Source organism: Leptonychotes weddellii, chromosome 10 (genome assembly GCF_054177405.1).
Source record: "Leptonychotes weddellii isolate Sample4059 chromosome 10, ASM5417740v2, whole genome shotgun sequence".
Lineage (NCBI taxonomy): Eukaryota > Metazoa > Chordata > Mammalia > Carnivora > Phocidae > Leptonychotes > Leptonychotes weddellii.
Genome location: NC_138378.1, coordinates 23,019,100 through 23,038,684, shown reverse-complemented (window position 1 = coordinate 23,038,684; position 19,585 = coordinate 23,019,100). Strand labels below are relative to the sequence as shown.

General features: G+C 52.0%; 1 protein-coding gene across 5 annotated transcripts in view; it reads left to right on the top strand.

Annotated features, from left to right (window-relative positions):
* Positions 1 to 1,329: 1,329 nt before the first annotated feature.
* The window catches only part of SNPH (syntaphilin), a 36,262-nt gene continuing 18,006 nt past the window's right edge, over positions 1,330 to 19,585 (top strand). For 2 of the 5 annotated variants that reach the window (XM_081833008.1, XM_081833007.1), the window contains exon 1: positions 2,041 to 2,151. Coding sequence is in view for 1 of the 5 variants with exons in the window: in XM_081833005.1 (XP_081689131.1) it covers positions 1,537 to 1,787; positions 2,047 to 2,151 (356 nt within the window). In the remaining 4 variants the exon portion in view is untranslated. Of the gene's footprint in view, positions 1,788 to 2,040; positions 2,152 to 19,585 lie in introns of those variants that run through there. The other 3 variants (XM_081833006.1, XM_081833004.1, XM_081833005.1) reach the window with 2 other exon arrangements.

Sequence of the window (19,585 nt, the reverse complement as noted above, 5' to 3'; positions counted from 1 at the left end):
TAGAAGGAAAAATATAACCAACACCAAAAAAATTTATAGGCATAAGTTTCAAAATTATAGGCATCATTACAGAGTGGTGGATTTATCACAAATTCCAGCCACAGAAAAAGACTTAACTTTGAAAAGTAACAGTAAATTTAAAGTAACTGTTTTTTTTCCCCTGTACTTTGTAAGTACTATTTCTCACCAGGCCTGTACTGCAGAATCATGATATAAAGTGGGTAAAATCACTTTAAAAATTCTCTCTCAGCTTTGGTGGAGGGTAGAGGGTACAAGTTCAGCCTTGCCAAGAGTAGACAAACTTGACGTGAGAGTCTTAGGAGACAAGGATGGCATCTGGCCTAGTGTTCATATGGAAGACTGGGCCTGGCACAATGTATGCTTGCTCTCTCGTTCACTTAGTCAATATTTACTGAGCACCTGATAAGTGTCAGGCACTATTCTAGGCACTGGGAATATAGCAGGGGAAAGTACCAAGTTCCTTCCCTCAAAGAGTGTACATTCTAGTAGGGGTGACAATGACAGACAAATAGTATATATATACAACATGTCAGCTGGAAATATAGCAAAACTAGGGCAAAAGGAGTAGGGGAGGAGGAAATTACTATGTTATGTACGGTGGCCAAGGAAGGCCTCCCTGAGTCAGTGACATTTGAGCAGAGATCTGGAAAAGTAAGGGATGGTTTTGAGGCAAGGAATGACTGACCAGAGAGGCTGCTTCAGAAGAGCCCCTTCCTGCTGCACCCCACTTCTCACACATGGAACAGATAAACAGGTCCAGAGAGTAGTTAACTTTCTAAAGTTGCATGGCTAGAAGTGGAAGGGCTAGGCAGAGAAGCCACTTCTCTGGATTCTTTGGTCCCCTTATCTCCCCGGCATTAGCAGATCAAAGACAGAGGGAAAAGGTGTATAACGAACATTTAATTTAGGTTGTGATTATCTCTCCATGTTTTCAAAGATTCACCATCTTAATACTTCAAAAACAAACATTTTCGTTTTCAGACATTTAAGAGTCTTGCCATCATTTTTCTTAGTAGTCCAAATGCTGTTCACATTAAATAAGTAACCCTGGTACTCAGAAGTGAAAAATGTTCCTCACGGAATTCAGATGACATTACTATTTTTTTTTTTTTAAGATTTTTAAAATTTATTTGACAGAGAGAGATACAGCGAGAGAGGGAACACAAGCAGCGGGAGTGGGAGAGGGAGAAGCAGGCTTCCTGCCGAGCAGGGAGCCCGATGTGGGGCTCGATCCCAGGACCCTGGGACCATGACCTGAGCCGAAGGCAGACGCTTAACGACTGAGCCACCCAGGCGCCCCTGGATGACATTACTATTTAACATAAGCCGGCAGTGTGCCAGGAAGTGAGATTGGTATCATCAACCCATGTTACGGATGAAAAAGCTGAGGCCCAGGGAGGTGAAGGCATTTGCCTGGGATCCCACAGCCTGTCAGTGGACAATGCACTTTCCTCCGTGCCTCATTGCCCAGCTCTAAGCACAGGGTGGCGTGTAGGTGCGAGAGGACCCCACCCCATGCGTGCTCGGCCCCGGCTCCCGCGTCCTCTGGAGCAAGATGCCAACTATCTCTTTAAGAAGGAAAGTGAAGACGGGCCGCTTACGCAGCTGCCAGCGAGCCGCCCACTGGCTGGTCCCTTCCATCCACCTCACCCTCCCCTTCCCTCCCTCCCGGCAGCCCCAGCCCTGGCGAGCCGCCTCCAGCAGGGGCTCCGGAGAGCAGGTCGGCGGCCTGGGCAGGGCAGCCGAAGCCATGGAAGCCTCCGCAGGTGATGACAGGGACCCCGGGGACCTCCGGGCCCCCCGCCCAGCTGCGCCCACCGCAGCGGCGAATGCCGCGTGCGGTTGGGGGGAGGGGAGGAGCGGGCCGCGCCGGGGAGCAGACGGGACTGAGCGCCCGGCAGGCAGCCTGCCCTCCGGGCTTTCTGGCTTCAGCGGCCCAGCTGTCAGCTGCGGGGGGCTCGGCTGCCCGGTGTCCCCGCCCGCGTTCACCCGCCCCTGTCTGTGTGTTTTCCCCCACCGCCGCAGGTTGCTGATCAGGGCCAGACAGCTGCAGCCGCGACTGCAGAGGCGCTGCGCCAAGCGGGACGGAACGGTGAGAGCCGGCGGGCTGCGGAGCGCCAGTGGACTCAGGTGAGGAGGCCGCGGCCGAGCCCGGAGGGGGCCCTGAGCTGCACCCGGCGGGCGGGCGGGGGCCGCTGGCGACCGCCCGCTGCGGTAGAATCCCTCAGAGGGCACCGGCCGAGGAGGAAGGAGTTAACTGTGACTCATTCTTACCCTCCCTTCATTCCCCCCCATCCCTCCCCCAAACCCTGAAAATCACTAATTACAGGATGCTGATTGCTGCAGGGAAGATGCCCAAGGTGGGCGATTAGGAGAGGTTTAGGGACCACCCCGTTCTTAAATGTCTTCCTCTTCAGGCATTTAGCAAATATTTAAGCCCCTTTCCTTTTTTGAGGAGGAGCAAGGGTACCTGGGGGTGAAAGAGGGGTGGAACCCCCCCACACACACACACCCAACCCAAGGTCAAGTGCCAATGACTGCTTCTTTACCACATTCTCTCCAGCGAAGCCTCAGGGCCCTGGAAAACATGCCCATGACCGCTACAGGGGGAGATCTGAGCCTCAGTCTCCCTGGAGCTCCCTCCGCTCCTCAGCAGAACACCTACTAGCCTGGGAAGCCCCATATTCCCTTCCTCAACCCTGCAGACTGAGGAGAGGCCTGGTCACACAGCTGCCTGTTTCCTCTGCCCTCTCTGCCCATCTGGAGGTGTGGGATGGGCTAGAGGAGCTTATCAGGAAAAGGTGATCTCTGCAAGCAGGGTGGTGTAGGGAAAGTGCCAGAGATTGGGCACTAAGATTCCCTTAGCCTCCTAGTAGGCCACCAGTAGCCATCTTAAAATCCTTTAGGCGTGGGTGTCTTGTCTGTTCATCTGTTAAATGCAGGAGTTGGATTCGATGGTCTGTATAGTTGTGATATGCCACTCAAGTAGCTCTTACATGTCAGGGGGGCCCCTCTAAAGCAACCCAGAATTTAAGCTTGGGTTTATGAAATAATTGGGGTTTCCTCAGTTGGTCTCTTTCAACTCTGGACTTCTCTAGTGAACCATGACCTTGTGAGCCTCATGGAACGGGAGGCATCAGACAGTCCTATAGTGGGGTGACCTTCGTGGGGTTACTTTCCATCCCCAGGCTTCAATTTCCTCATCTGTAAATCTGGGAAGAGACAGGCATGCCTCAGAGGGTTGAGTGATGATTAAATGAGACATATAAGGAAGTATCTAAAACCGTGCCTGTGCCCGGCACATAGTAGGTGTTCAGGGTCGTAGGACTTGAGAGATAGACTGGGGGAAGAAAGGAGGGGTGGCTGCTTTTAGCCTCTTCTCCCCCTCCCCCACCCCACCGATCTCTTCCGCATCCCTGCGGATGGCGTCCCTGCCAGGGCATAATGAATGCTGGAGTGTGTTGGGCTGAGGGCCTAGGAAGCATCCAGGAGGTACAAACACTTCCACTGCAAGGACCGTGACATCATTCTAGCTAATGATGGACCCAAGGAGGCATATACAGTCCAGCACTGGGTTTGGAAAATCTTGGCATCCGAGGGCAAAGTCCCTAAGGGAAGAGAAGCATCAGAATCTTGTGTGCTGGCAGGGGTCGGGGCCAGGGCCTCCTGATCCCATATGGGGCCTGCTGGTCCTCCCTTGCCCTCCCTGCAGTCTCCCACTAGAATCTCCCTGAGACAGGCAGTCGAGTGTTTGGTGTCTGTATTTCCTATTCTTTATCTTCCCTCCTGCTGTCCTTTCAGCCTAGCACTCACCCTTTCTTGCTCCAGTTTATTCCACAGAAACACTCTGCCTCTTACAGCATGATAGAGAAGGCTCCCCGTAGGCTGGGGCAGGGCATTTTGCTGCTGCATCATTTGGGCCAAATGAAGTTATGTCCCCACCTGCCCTAAATCCCCATTAGATTGTGAGCTCCTCCCAACAGAGGCCCCATCTTTTTCCTCTCTGTGTCTCCAACCTCTGGCCCATGGCTTGGCACAAAATAGGTGCTCAGTAAGTGTTGAATAAGTTTGAGGAAGTTATGTCCCTAAGCCTACTAGGTTAGGGAGAAACGGCGGGAATGTGTTGACAGTTGTCAGAAAAGCGCTGCTAAGCACAGGGCACTGTGCAGGTTGCTGGTTGCCATTAATCACTATTACTAGTAGTGTCGTTAGTGCTAATGCCAGTAGCCAGCAGTTGGTTCACCTTCTCCTCGAGGCAGGCTGGAAGGGGCTCAGTGTGCCTGGCAGAGGGGTGATGTGGGCAAACAGATGGTGCCGCCTGGTTCAAGAGGAGCATGAAGGGAAGAGGGTTGGGAAGAACCTGATTCCAGCCCGTCAATGTGCTTGGAGGTATGGGGGGTGGGGGGGCAGATGAGGAGAATCCAGTGGGCCGAAGTGGACACGCAGTAGAAAATCCAGAGACCCAGCCCCAGGTCTCACTCCACCCCTGCCCCATTGTGTGACTTTGGGCCAATCAGGACCTCTGGGTCCCCAGCTATCAGATGACAGGACTGGACTACTTGATCCCTAACGCTCCTTCTGGTTCTGACATTTTGTCATGTGCATTTTGTTAAATGAAAATGGGACAAGTATTATTACTCTTAGTATCATCTGTGGAATACCAGGCTGTTACCTCCCTCAGGTGATCCTCGTCACAAATTATATCTATTTGAAAGATGGGGAGCCCGAGGTTGAGAGAGATTGACTTGGCTGCGGTTGCACAACTAGGAAGGGCAGCATATTACCTGACACCAGGTCTGTCTGACCCGGAAGAGCATGCTCTTCCGAAGGTTTCACTCCCTCACCCTGTATATGCCTTGCTGTCATGGCTGGGAATTGTGTGTGCCCTTGCGCACCTGCCTCGGGGTTTGGAGAAGGGAAAGCAGTGAAGGGTTCGTGACCAGAAATCAGGTACTTCCCCAAAGCGATGACTGCAGGGGACTTGCTGGGTTGAAGAGCATGTACATCAGGGCTGGGAAGCCCTCCTGTCACCATGAGCCGTGCTTTGCTGATGGGTGGTGGGTGCCCTTTCACTGCTGGACCTGAACGACAGTCACGACAGACACACTGTTGAAGTGCTCCCTATGTGTTGTGCTCTGTTTTATTTATTCCTGAGACAATCCCGTTATGACTTTTACCCATTTCACAAAAGAGAAAGCCAGGACGGAGAGACATAGAGCCTTGCCCAGAGTTACACAGCGAATGTGTGGCTAGCTGAGAAGGTTTAGCTGGGGGCACACTGTACTGGGAGTCAACAGGGTTGCTTCTAGTCTGGGCCCTCGCATTAACTGAGTAATTTTGGGTAAGCCAGTCTCCCTCCGCAAGTTGGCGTTTCCATCCTGCAGATGGACTAGATGCATCTATTGGCTCTAAAAGACCTAACTGCCACCTTGTCCCAGAATGGGGAGGGTGGGGGGATTCCTTGTCTAGCTAAACGTTGATCAGGTTTACTTCTTAGCCAGGCCCTGGGCTAAGCGCATGGGACACAGGATAAAAAGTAAGAGGTGATCTCTAGTTTCAAGAAACTGATACCTAAGCAGGAGACAAACATCTAAACATGTAGGTATGATAAACCATCTAGGAGCTGTGATGCATACTGATAATGGTGTGTAATGGTGGGTCAGAGAGGGGAGATGATCTTTCCTACTCCGAGGGATCAGGAAGGCTCTAGAGAGATGATGCCATTGTCATGTCCTTGAAACTCTAAATTGAGTTTATGAATCACCATCATCCTCATCATCCACCCAGCTTAGTACATTTCCAAACCGTTCTAAAGATTTGTTGGCTTTTGACCCCAGCAACACAAAAAGTGGCCACAGAGTCTGAGGGACCATTCAAGCTCACTCTGGCACAGCTCTAGTGGAATAATCCATCTGTCCCAGGTGGACGAGAATCTTTCCTGTCTTTAGAGGCTTCTAGAGGTGAGACTCTGAAATTCCTCTTGGAAAGCCTGTCTAATGCTGGATAACTAAGCCAATAGGCTTGGGGAATTCTTCATCTCTATCTCAGCATGCCACCTGTCTGGAGCACCTGACACCTGGAGTGGTGAAGGCATTTACCCAAGATTACTCAGCAAGGCTGGGATCATAACTCTGGCCTAATTGGGATTGTATTCCTGAGCCATATGGGGTCTTTCTGCATCCAGGTCACCAGGGGCTGGAGGGCCATTTCTTCATTTGATGGGCAGCTCACGCTGAGTGAAGGCTTAATGCCGGTGATATGTAGCTAGAGCAGAGAGCCCGTAGAGAAGAGGAGGCCTGTGTTCCCCAGGCTGCTGTGCCCCTGGACAGATAATTGATACAGCATTAGTTAAATGTTCAGCACTGTCCTCTGAATCAAGATGCTAAGCCAACCAGAAGGGAGTGTCTGGGGAGAAGCGTGGGGAAGTGGAAAGAGCCAGCACCAAGGCATCAGGAGACTCAGGTCCTCATCTCGGCTCTGCTCTGCCCTCAACTCCCTGGGTGGCCTGAGGCCAGGCCCTTGGCTTTTCCACACCTACAAACTGACAGGCAGAGGCGGGGGGTCTCTGAGGGCCCTTCAAGCGCTGACTGGCCAACTCTTTCTTCTGTTCTATAAGCTCTTCAGGGGGTGCAAGAGTGGGTAGGATACAGATAACTGTAACCCGAGGAGGAATGAGATAAATATAACAAGAAGCACAAGCAAATACTCTGCAGGCTTGCTGGAGGGAGGGGGCTTGGGGAACGCTCAGTTCAAAAGCCACCTCTTCAAAGGTATGATGAGGTGCAGGTAGAGGTGATTTAGGATTGGGTTGTTTTTGTTTTTGTTTTTGTTTTTTTAATCAAGAGAAATAACAAAAGCACGCTATCATTCTGGGACTGGAAGGCTATATAGCAGAACAGTGGTTCTCAGACTTAGATTTCAAAGATCAGTACATTTGGGAATCTGTCCTAGCTTTGCCAACTTTATATTTTGCCAGATGGACATTCAAATGACACTGAAACAGATTTCTGTTTACTACCACTGCCATACAGTGAGAGAAAGAGCATTTTAACACCTCTATCCCCAAAGCCAGAAGGCTATAAAATATCAGTTAAAAAAAAAAAAAAGTACTCCAAATTAAATGCCTTTTACCTTATTAAAAACTCTACTGTCCATGTTTTGCTCCGTTCGTCACAGACGTGTTCTTGTGTTTGGCTCTGGAGTCACGCTGCTCTGTTTCCTATTCTGTAAAATGGGGACATGAGGCTATCTACCTCCTATTGTCACTAGGAGGTCTAGATGCCAGAATAAAACATGGCAAGCAGGGGACCTCAAGCTCCGTTGTTGACAGAGGCAGAACAGGGATTAGGGATTAGAGCACACTGCAGAGTGGTTGCTTGCAAGAGGCAGCTGCTGGCCTGCCTCTCTCGCCAGGCCAGCGTGTGGGGCCAGTGTTTTGCAGATCTTCTGATTTATAAGACAGGACAGGGATGTTTGTGACATCTCTTGTTTCTAAAATGTGGCCAACTAGGCAACATTTTTAAGTGCGCCTATTAAAATGTGTCTGTGGCAGGCCGTCCGTCGGCGTCCTCCGTGTAAAGTTCTAGATACCAGGCACCTGGGCTTCGTAGTTGCCGGGCTAGAGTGATGGCAGAGAAGGGCAACGAGGCCGGAACCGCAGGCCTGGGCCAGAGCGTCCGGCGTCCACGAGGCCGCATGACTTTGGCACTTTGTGATCTCCTGCTTCTGGGCCCATGGCTCCAAAGGCCCTCCCTGTGCCCTTTTCAGCAGCACTGTCGGGATCGGGTCTCCAGGGACTGAGGCCTCCAGACACCTCGCTGCCCCTCTTGAAGCTGGCGCTGGCCAGGCCTCCCTACCACAGGCGTTCTGGAAGCTGGGTCAGCAGCCTCTGAAGAGGGGACTTGGCTGGCAGCCTGGGAGGCCCGGCACAGAAGCCACCCTTGAGAGACAGGCGTGAGGAGAGGCTTCTGGCCACTCCTCAGTGCGGGAGATGGGGGGCAGGTCCCATTCTTTGGAAGTCACATTGGCCCTGCGGCCGAGGTCTGCCGCTGTCTGATCGGGTCGTGCTGAGGTCCGGCCACGAGCGCGCTCCCCACGGACAGCCCTGCCGCCTGGCCGGCACAGAGGAGAAGCTGGCCTCTGCTCGGGGAGAAAGCCTAGAGCAGAGAAGGACCTCAGACGGGGTGTGAAGGGAACCTGGCTGGGGTGTCTGAGGCGTGCAGCTCAGTGTCAAGGCCAGATTCTGGGGCGGCCGCACTACGGCTGACAGAAGGAACTTCCCAGGGCTAGGCCTGCGCGGGCTTCATCTCCGGGGCCCAGCTTGAGCCATGCACACGGCGCGGGGGACTCTGGAAAAGTCATGAGCAAATGACAAGTGGCTTGGTGTCCCTTTTAGTTGGAATCCTGGATTGAGAGACTCTTAGAGGCCAAGTGGCAGTTTCATAGTCAGCGTCTGTGTGTCCATTTGTGTCCGTGTGTGTGTGTCCGGTTTCCTGAGAACAACTCCTGCTTGCTGGGGTTGCTTCTCCTTCTCTTTCCCCTGCCCCTTCCCCTCTTTCTCCTTCTCCCAGTTTTATTGAAGTGTAGTCAACAGGCAACAAGCTGCACACATTTAAAGTGTACGGTTTGGTAAGTTTTGACACGGTGTAAATCATCACCCCAGTTAAGATAACGAACAAATCCATCATCTCCAAAAGTTTCCTCTTGCTGCTTTGTAATTCCTCCCTCTCATACCTCCCCCATCCCCAGGCAGCCTCTGATGTGCTTTCTATCACTGTCCATGACTGTGCATTTTCTAGAATTTTATATAAATGGAATCGTACAGTGTGTGCTTTTTTTGTTGTTTTTTGGGGGGGGGTTCTGGCTTCTTTCACTTAGCATAATTATTTTGGGATTCATGTTGTTTTGTATATCAATATATTCCTTTTTATTGCTGAGTAGTATTCCATTGTGTGGATAAAGAAAAAGCATGATTAATTTATCGCTAATGGACAACTGCTGATGGACAGTTGGGTTTTTTCCAGTTTTTTGCTATTACAAATAAAACTGCTGTGAGCATGTGTGTAAGCCTTTGTATGGATAATACTTCCCTATTCTTTTGGGCGAATACCTAGGAGTGAAGTAGAAAGGCTGGATCATTTGGCAAATATATATTTAGCTTTTTAAGAAACCTCCCAAGGGTTTCCAGAGTGGCTGTACCATTCTACAATCCCATCTTCAGTGTGTGAAAGTTCCGGTTGCTCCACATCCTCACCAGCACTTGGTATGGTCAGTCTTTTCAATGTTACGTGTTCTAACAGGTGTGCAGTGGTATCTCTTTATGGCTTTAATTGGCATTTTCCTAATGATGATGTTGAACATCTCTTTCTGTGCTTATTTGCCATCCATATATCTTCTTCGAAATTTCTGTTTAAACATTTTGCCCACTTTTAATATTTAATCATTTGGTTGTTGGTCTTCTTATTGAGCCGTAAGCATTCTTTATACATTCTGGATGCAAGTTCTTTGTCAAATATGTATTTTGCAAGTATTTTCTCCCAATGTGTGTCTTGCCCTGGAGGGCCCAGTGGGAGTTACAGACTCGATGTGGGCATGCACATGTGGGTGAGAGAGAGATAGAGAGAGGCTTAGAGGGAGACTGGCTTCCTGAGGGACTCCTGCTTCTGGATTTATGTCTTCTCTGCCACAGGTAGAAGACAGAAGGACAGCTCCTAGACGTTCTTAAAGCTCACACATCTCAACAGCTTCTTGGTCCCTGAGATCCCATGGGGTGTGGCGTCAGAGCCCACACAGACCTCTGATCTCGAGAGGAAGAGGGCCCATGGTGGAGTCCTTGATGCCTTTTGTTCCTTGACCCGAGGCGAGTTAGGTAATCTTTCTGAGCCACCCTCACCTGGTCTGTAAGGGGGGCACAGCTCATGAGTGAGAGGCCAGTGGAGCTCTTTAGCTGGCCGTCCAGCTCCAAGGACGTGGAGTATGTGTTGGGGCTATCTGTTGCCTTTGGGAGGCAGAGGAGGAGGAGGAGCTCTGTACTCACTGAGGAAGGTTGTTGGATTCCACCCTGGGCCAGGTGCGGGGGCTGTGTAGGCTGGGGCAGTGCCTGCTTGAAGGCTCATCGCCTCTTCTGCCAGAGCCCTCCGACCACTAGCCTGCAGCACGCATGCCGCTTACACCAGCTGCCTGTGGGGGGCGGGGGGGAGCTTAGAAACCCTCAAAAGATGGAAGATTGTGGTCCACAGGTGAGCCTGTGTGCAAACAACCTGTGTCCTGTTGGTGTAAGAAGTGCTCTGAAGGGAGCGTGTGTGTGCAAGGGGCCTCCCAGGAGGAAGTGTGAGCTCCATCTCCCGTGAAGCTACACATGGGCACCTGTGCTCGAATTGAGCTTGGAAGACGAGGAAGAGCAGAGCTTGGAAGGGCTTTCTGGGCAGAGGGCACTGCATTGACAAAAGCATGAGTCCACAGGGTGAGCTCAGTGAGATGGCTGGGAAGCAGACGTGATGGGAAACAGGCTGACAAGGAAGGCAGACGCCGGCTTAGCACAACCACGCCATCAAGTAGGGGGTGTTATCTCCATTTTACAGATGGGGAGACTGAGGTGCTAAGAGGTCAAGGGAGCTGTGCCCTGAGGCTCGTGAGTCAGTCTCTGGCAGAGCTGAGTGTCCTGGCTCCTGACGCTCTGCCAGGCTGTGTCCCAGGAGACGTGGAGGGTGGAGCCCTCTCAGGGCCACTTTCCCGGTACCTGGTTTGAGCTCGTGGGGTTCTCAGGAACTCCCGGATCATTCTGTTTGGCTGCCTGACTTCCGTCAGCAGGTGTCTGCTAGGCCTTGATTTGGAATCCACCGTGTCCCCGGCCCCTGGGAGACCCGAGCCGCCGGAGGCGTGGTGCCCACTCCTCTGGGCCCTTGCAGGCTAAACGACATGTGGCCCCATTCGCGGGCCCAGGCGGGTGCCGCTGCTCACAGCGCGAGGCCAGCACGGCCGAGGCTCTCTGCAGGCTTGTGTGGGTCAGGTCAGGTGTATCGATCACCACCCCTGACCCACACTAGGGTCCTGTGACTAAGGGGGAGAGTGAACACTGCGCAGGCAGTGAGTCATGTCCACCACCCCGAACCTACCCAGACACCTGGGCTCCACCACGTTTCTCCCCCTGCCCTCATTCCCCACCACCCCTCTCTTCTGGGCCCTTAGGAGCCTTCGTCCTTAGTTTCTCTGGAAGCCATCTTTGCTTCTCTCACTCCCTCTCCTCTGTTCCCCTCTAGGGTCTCCTGGTGCCCCTCCCCATCCCTCTCCAGCCCATCCCCAGCACAGCTGGGACAGCATCAGCTTCTGTAAGATAAACCCAACCTTGTCATTCCTCTGCTCAGAACTTATAGGCTCCAAAGGCCCTCTCCCTGCGTCCAGCCTCCCTCTCCATTCCCCTGTGCCTTGAGCTACCCGTGGAGCTCTCCTCCTTCTCCGCCTCCTGCTGGCCCCCACCTCGCCCTGCATCTGGAATGCTCCTCCCCAGGCAGCTCCGCACCCAACCTTCAGAGCCCCGCTCCCGCATACCTCCTCCTGAGTTCTGTAGAGGGACTCTCTCCCTCCCATGCACAGCCCCTCCCTGGCAAGAACTGTGAGTCCCGGAACCGTTAGGGAGGACTCAGCACACAGCAGAGGCTGGGTGAATACGGACTGAAGCCACCTGCCACACGGGGAAGGAGTGCCATCATTAGGAGAGAGGAGAGACTCCGGGGACTTGCTTTCAGGCCTGCTTGGAGCTAGGTCGCTCTTGAGCTAGGTGTCTCCAGGAGTTTCCCTGCTTGCCCCATGCAGGTGAAGACACTTGTCCCAAAGCTGAAGAAACCCAGAAAGATCATCGCGGATAATTCTCTGTGTTTGAGCTTGAACTTCTTGCCTTTTAAGAGGCAGAGCTAAGTGCCAGTGGTTTCGTCCAATGGGAAACACAGCTGATGTGCATATGTTATGGGTGGGAGAATCTTCTGGTAACTCAACCCTTTAGGAAAGCAGTTTGGCAGCATATTCATTGACGCTATAAACCCACCCCTGGGGATCTATCCTGAGGCAGTAGTTCTAAATACAGGAAAACAATTATGCACAAAGGTCTGTATGGTAGCATTCTTTTTGATAGTGAGAAAGTCTAAATATTCAACAAGGGAGAAAGTTAACTTAACCATGATGGACCCATGAAATGGAAAATTATGCAGCCCATAAAATACTTTTTATGGGGACGCCCGGCTGGCTCAGGCGATGGAGCGTGCGACTCTTGATCTCAGGGTTGTAAGTTCGAGCCCCACGTTGAGTGTGGAGGTTACTTAAAAAAATAGAATCTTTAGAAAACATATTTTTTATAAAGAATATGCCATGGCATAGGCAATTCTTAAACTATGTTAAATTTTTAAAAGATATAAAGGTGCATATATACCATGGTTATAACTATGTAAAAGTAATTCCCCACCTCCCCTCAAAAACATTTTTTTCTGTGCTTAGAAAAAAACTGGAGGAAGCAGCAATGAATTTAATCAGTGGTTTATCTTTGAGTAGCAAAAGTGTAGGTTTTTTTTTTTTTAAGTGTGCTACTTTTATAACTATAATAAATACCTTCGCAATTCTAACTATATTTAACCTTTTAAAATTATCCAGTGGGAGCTAAGGAAGTCCCTTTCAATTTCTTGAACTTCTTGGAATGAATCATTCACTTGTCTCCAGGCCCTTGGTTTATAAAATAAGGGAAAGAAACTAGCGTTCACTGGGGCGTGTGTGCCAGGCTCTTCACAAGCATTATCTAATTCAGCCTTGCCAGCGGATACCCCATTTTGCAAATGAGGAAGCTAAAGCTCGCAGTGGATCCTCTGCTAAGAACTAGTTTTTGCCCCAGGACAAAGCCCCTGCTTGGCATGCCACCCCCCACCCCGGGGGGCCCCTTATGATTATGAAGATCTTCACCTTGGGGGGGAGGCAGTGCTGAGAGCACTGTGTCAACAGAGTCTGTGCAAGAGTTTATCTTACAGGGTGGGGAAGGTCAGCTCACCAGCAGGTGGGGAGAAGAGTTCTGCTGACTGCAAGCAGAGCAGGTGTGCTTTTTAGCTCTCCGTCCGGCCCCAGCAGCCTTCTGCTGAACAGGATCTCCCCCTCAGCCCACATCCCCATTCTGCAGGTTCCCAGCCTCCTGTGCCTCTCAGTGCCCGGGGTTGCAGAGCTGCAGGTCTAGGGTTCGAGTCCCGGCTCCACCACCGACTTACCTGGGGCCTCGGGCGAGCACCCCCCACCCCCCACTTACCTGTAAAGTGAGATTGGACGAGACCAGAGGTTCCAAACTCCAGCACTAGGCAGCTAACAAGCAAAATAGCCGAGGTGTGAGAGCAAGAGGGCCGATAAGAACACTAGCAAAAAGGAGCCGCCTCCCAGCCTCGGTGGGTCAGTGCCATGCAGGAATGCAGACGCAGAGAGGCAAGATCTTTTGGGGTGTTTAAGACAAGCCAGAAATCTGGATTTTTTAAAATACAAAATGTCTCAATTTATTAATGTCGACTCAGATGAAAATATGTACATATGCAGGCCGAGGGAAAGTGGTCTACTGGCATGATGATATGGCCTGTGAGCCCCATCTGGGACCTCTGGAGTCACCTGTCTCTGGCACCTTCTGGCTTTGGCCGTCTGGTTCCTGGACTCCTAGTCTACAAATGGAGACGGTGCTAGGCAGAAGGAGGCCCAGGCCTGTCAGAGGAGGAAGGCCAGTCCGCTAAGGAGGAGGTGGCCCTAAGTGGCTCCCCTGGGCCCCCTTACACACCCTAGGCAAATGCGTGGGCTTTAAAAGGCTCTGCCCTGCTGCCTGCCAGAAACTCAATCCCAGCTGTGGCTTGTGTGCTGGGCACGGTGCTTGGCAGTTGTCCTGCACAGCCTCGCTTCATCATCGTGACCATGATGAACCTCACACGCCCACAAGGAAGTTGGCCCTGAGTGTGACCCACCTGAAGGCATACAACCCCAGCTGTGCTGGGAGTTGAATCCAGGAGTGTCTGCCTCGATCCCCTGAGCTCCTGCATGTGGTCGTTACACCCCTCGGAGGGGACCTGGCAGGTGCTGGTGCGAACGATGGTGTTTGGTACCTGGAACCGAGCACATGTGGAGTGGGAGTATGTCGTGCACGCTGTGTGTGCAGCTCTGTGTCCTGGAGAGCTGGACTTCGTATAGGCAATGCTTGTTCTTTGCACTGGTATGTTCTGCGAAGCGGCTGCGGACCTGGAATTAGTGACCACGGCTCCCGAGGGAGAACACGGGGCTGGGTTCCTGCGAGCCCCCGGTCACATCGTTCCCATCAACGGGCCAATGCGTCACCTTGTTGTAGGGTGTTTCTGTCTAAAGACACCTTCTTTAGTATAACTTGTTGATGTCATTCACATGGAACTCACATGGACAGCACTGTAATTCCTACTGCACAACATCACCTGACACACCCATTTTCTCCGGAAGGCACATCACCGCTTCTCGTGCATGGGAACACTAGCCTCCACACTACACTGCGGGTCGTTTTACACAGCAAAATCACCAACAAGAAGGACAAAAATGTTTTTAAAAATGTGGCACTAAATAGGCTGCAGAAAGGACCTCTTAGCAGTATAAGAAGTGAAACGAGGTTGCCTTCCCCCCACAACTGGAAACGTGCACATCAGGAACTCCCATTCTTCACCCCATTGTGCATGTCCGTGCAAGAACCACGGGTGTTGATTCGGGGGATACAGATCATTTTTAGTGAGTAGGTGAATTCGCAAATACAGAATCCGCAGATAGTGAGGCTCCATCCACTCGAATTGTGTCTCCTTCATCTTTCTCTGGGGGCTGCTACCAGGATTAGGAGTTGTCAGCACAACTACTTGGACTTTCTGGTGTGGAGATGTAATTTGGAGGGGCAGCTGCACCGATCCTGGGGCCCCCCTGGTGCTGCCACCTCGTACATACCAGTGGGTCCCCCGAGCCTGAGCTTCCTTGGTAGTAAAATGGAGAGGACACTCCCTAACCTGTGGGGGGACGTAAGTGTGAATTGAGAGCATAACTGTGGAGCCCCCAGGACTCCCGGGGGCCTGGTGAGGTGCTAAGTGACTGCTTTCATCCTTTTCCCTCAGGGGTGGTTATTAAGGGTTTTGTCCTCCAGTCCGTGCTACATCCTGATGATTCAGATGACCTCTGGCTCATGGTGTAGCAGGAGAGACAAGCCCCCAGATAAGACACCATGTGTACAAAAGACTGTAATAATATTAACCAAGTGCCATAGAGGGTTTTTTTTGTTTTTTTTTTTTTGCCCCGTTTTGATTTGCTAAGAAGCCTGCACATACATGGGTGGTGACATCAAACCAAGTGCATACACACCCACTTATTCAGCATATATTTATTGAGGGCCTGTGATGTGCCAGGCACTGGTCTAGGTGCTGAGAATTATATAAAGAACAAAATGCACAGACATCCTTACCTTCCTGGAACTTATATCCTAGAAAGGAAGTAAACGCAGAAATATCTGTTGCTAAGGGCTTTGGAGAAAATGCATGAGCAGAAAGAAGGAGTGCTGGAGAGGGAGGGTTGTATTTTAAACAAAGTGGTTGAGGCAGGTTCACGGAGAAGGTGGCCTTGGAGTAAAGACCTGCAGGGGGAGAGAGAATACACGGGGCAGAGATCGGGGAGAACATTCCAGGCAGAGGGAACAGCCTGTGCAAAGGCCCTGAGTGGGAGTGTGGCTGGAGCAGCGTGCATGAGGGGAGCAGGAGGTGAGGTCAGAGGGAGAAGGAGCGGGGACAGGATGCAGGGCTCAACATCAGCCAGAGTAAGGACTTTGGCATGCATTCCAACAGGGGACCATTGGGAAAGGTTTTGGGTAGAGGAGCGACATGACCAGATTCATACTCTAAAAGGATCCCTCTGGCTACTGTGCGGAGCTTGTAGGGCTGAGACTGATGCATCACCCGGAGGGAGCTGGTGGCTTGGGCCAGAGACGGAGCGGGGAGACCTCACATCCAGAGCAGGACTTTGTATTTTGGACACGTTCATCTTTTCTAAATTTTATTTTATTATGTTATGTTAATCACCATACATCATTAGTTTTTGATGTAGTGTTCCATGATTCATTGTTTGCGTATAACACCCAGTGCTCCATGCAGAACGTGCCCTCTTTAATACCCATCACCACTGTGAATTGTGGACACGTTCATTTTTAAGACCTTCTGTTAGATTGAAGTGGCAATGTCCTGAAAGTCTGCCATTTGGTAGACAATGATTGGTTTGTGACTTTTTCTTTCTTTTTGCCCGTGGACCTAAGTGTATATAAATGATTCTGTAGTCAGGAGCCCCTGAGATACCAGCTATTATGATATTTCAGATTAGACTCTGGACTGGGCTAAAGATGTGATATATATGAATAACATTAAAAGAAGACTAGATTTAGGTTAATAAATAATTACTACTGTTTGTGGAATGCTCTCTATAAACTGGGCTCCTGCTAGGCATTTAGCGACCTTCCCACTAACCATGACCATGCCCATGCACAACAACTGGAAGTAGCCCCACTTTACAGATAAAGAGACAAAGGCTCAGAGAAGTCAAGTCCTGCTGTCACAGAGATAGTGGGTGGTGGAGTTTGGAATTCAAATCCAGCTATATTTGAGGCCAAAACCATGGTTCCTTTCTTTTAGATTATTAAGTCTCTTAACCTCATTCAGAGAACTTTCAACATAGAACATAGATGTTTGCGGAATCTGCCTTTTAAAGCATTTTTAAATGTTCATTTTCGGTAAATGAAGGGGTGGGGCAGCCCCTCCAGAGAGGGAAGATTTCTTGAGAGAAGGGTTTATATGATTACCCACCCTCCCGTAGCAAGTGTGAGCCATACCAGGCCCCGCCAAAAGCCCCAGACCTTAGCGAAGGTGAAAGAATTGGACCTGACATGGGAAATGCCCGCTGGAAATCAGCCAGACAAGGATCAGCTGCTGAGGATGGCAGGGAAGCCAGCAGCTGGGAAGGAAAGGGGCTCTGGGAGGAGAGACGAAGCGTGGCTGACAAGGGGGGGCGGGGGGCCATGGTTCCTGGGCTCAAACAGGAACGGTTGGGTGAGTGGGACTAGTATCCCCGCACACAGCCCCCAGGACCTTCAAAGCTGGATGAGACTCGGCTCCCAGCAGGAGCAGCGTGCCCAGGATGGTTGGTGGGATGGGAATCAGCTGGCCCACCTTCGGTCTCATGTCCCCGTCCCGCAGCTCACACCGTGGCCTTTGGCAAGTCTGCGGTTTTCTGCTTAGGAAAGTGTGGCAGTTGGACTAGATTGTGGGGCAATGCTCAGAGAGAGGGAGGGAGGGAGGGAGGGCGAGCCAGAGGCAGCAGGAGGTGATGTGGGTCCCAGGAAGATGGAAGCCCTCTGATCTCGGATTGGGAGGGGGCTGTCTCCATGGAAAGGGGCTGTGGTCCCGGGCAGAGGGGATGACAGGCTCACATCCCTTCAGTCCTTGTGTCCCATGTGTTCATATGTCCTGCAGCCTCCCGTAGGCGGAGCACAGCACACACAAGGTGCCCCGGGTAGGCTCTGGGGGCACCGTCTCCCCTTGAACTTGCAGGTTCCCGGGGGGCAGTCCTTCCCCACCACAAATCCCATGCTGAAGTGTCTCTTGTAGCATTCACTTCAAGATCCTTATGTCTCCTGGAGAACTGGTTTGCTTCTTGCTCTCCCATAACCACGAGAACAAGAAGACTGGGCATAATTTCTTGTTTTGCATTGGTGGCCAGGAAGCTCAGAGCTGCATCTGAACCTCGTCCACGGTGCATCGTCATCACGCTGTGGCAACCCCTTCTGCCCTCCCGGTTTCGGTGTATGTTTTATCATGTGCCATCATGAGCTGCCCTAAAGTAGGTGGGATGTACACGGTCTTACCTCTAGGCCTCTCTTCCATGACTTTTTTACCCAAAAAGCTACCTTTTGTTCTTACTTTCTAGAACTTCTGCCTGGATTCAAATGAGGGCAAGGGGTGGGGGCTCGTCACTGGCGTCAGGAGTGGGGCTCCCAGCCTGGTGCTGGACACAAACCTCAGACAGATCTCAGGCTCCTCTCTGGGTTTTATTTTCTCGCTGTACAATGATAGGTCGTGACAAAGTCTACCCAAGATCCCTTCCATTCTGGACTTCTGAGAGCGTGTTCGCCCTGTTGGTACTTGGGGGTAAACGTGGGAGTGGGGAAGGGGGCCAGGCGGAGACCTGGACTAATGGGAGAGTCCCTAGACATGGAGGCCCCGCCATCTTCCCCTTCCTCTGATGCTTTAGAGCTGGAAGTTCGGGAGGAGGGGGTAGGGAGAGAAGCCAGGCTCAGGTTTGACAGCTCTATCAGCCAGGAAGCCCAAGAGAGCATATGCTGCGGCCAAGGTCGCTGAGGACCTCCATCTGCCAGAGTCACTTGCCAGGAAGCCACTGAGCTGGGGCCAGCAACAGAGCCCCCCGGCTCCCCTACCTCCCCGTGGGTGTCTGTAGACAGGCAGCCCTGGAGCAGCTGCGGGGGGTGGTGCGGGATGGAAGCCAGTGTTCCCTGCTGCCCCCTCCCCACATAGGAGGCCACCCCGGGGCAGCTGGCCTGGGAGAGGGTGCCAGGAATTTCAGAGTCACTCCTGGGCCTGCTCTGACAAGCCCGAGGTGGTGGTAGAGCAAAGACTCTCTCTGAAGAAGGGAAAAGAGAGATCCCCCTTCAGGAGGGAGGCCGTGACAGAAATAGCTGGAAACTCTCAGTCCTCCGATGGCCCAGGACTTCCCCAGCCGTCCATCAGTCCGCTCCCTTGCCTGGGTCCTGAAGAGATAGGTGGGGTCAGAAGGGTGACTCCCACCAAATGCATGGTGGCTGAGACTCAAGGTCACCAAGAGGAACCAGGCGAGGTGGCCGGGAGGAGCTGAGGGTCCCTCAGTGGAGGAGGGCTCACTGAGCCCCCCCGGGCTAAGAGGCAGGATGCTGCTTCTGCTGAGGAGGTGAGAACGGTGGTCTTCCTGGTGAGGGCTTCTCCTTTGCCCTCAGCCTGGGTTCCGGGGGGTGCAGGGAGAGACACTGGCTAGGGGAGAGGCACATGAGAAATCTCTTTTTTAACGCTGGTCCTTGCTCTGCTTACCTCCTGTTTTGGTGGTGTCCTACCTTGTAGAAGCACCCTGTCACCCCCTCTCTTCCACCACACTCTTAGAGTCTTCTAGGAAAGCAGATTTCTCCTCTCTTGTGCAGCATAACGCTATGTATCCCAGTTCCATTGTATTATGAGACCTTCTGATGCAGTAGAAATGCGGGTGCCAACGGCCTGGAGGTCCAAGGTGTGACCTTGGGCAGTCTTGCCACCTCTGCGGCTTCAGGTTTCCCACGCGTCAGACGGAACAGCGTCCACCCGGCCTCCCTGCGCGGGGGACAGGAGAGGATCAGATGGGCTGGTGGAGACACAAAACTTCAAAAGGGGCAGCCTCCATCTCCTGTCTCCTCCGGGCTGACCCAGAGTCAGGAGTGCCAGGAAAGCTCCCAGGGCCGGCTGCCTGAAGTCAGGCAGAGGGTTGGAGGGGCTGCTTCTAGTTC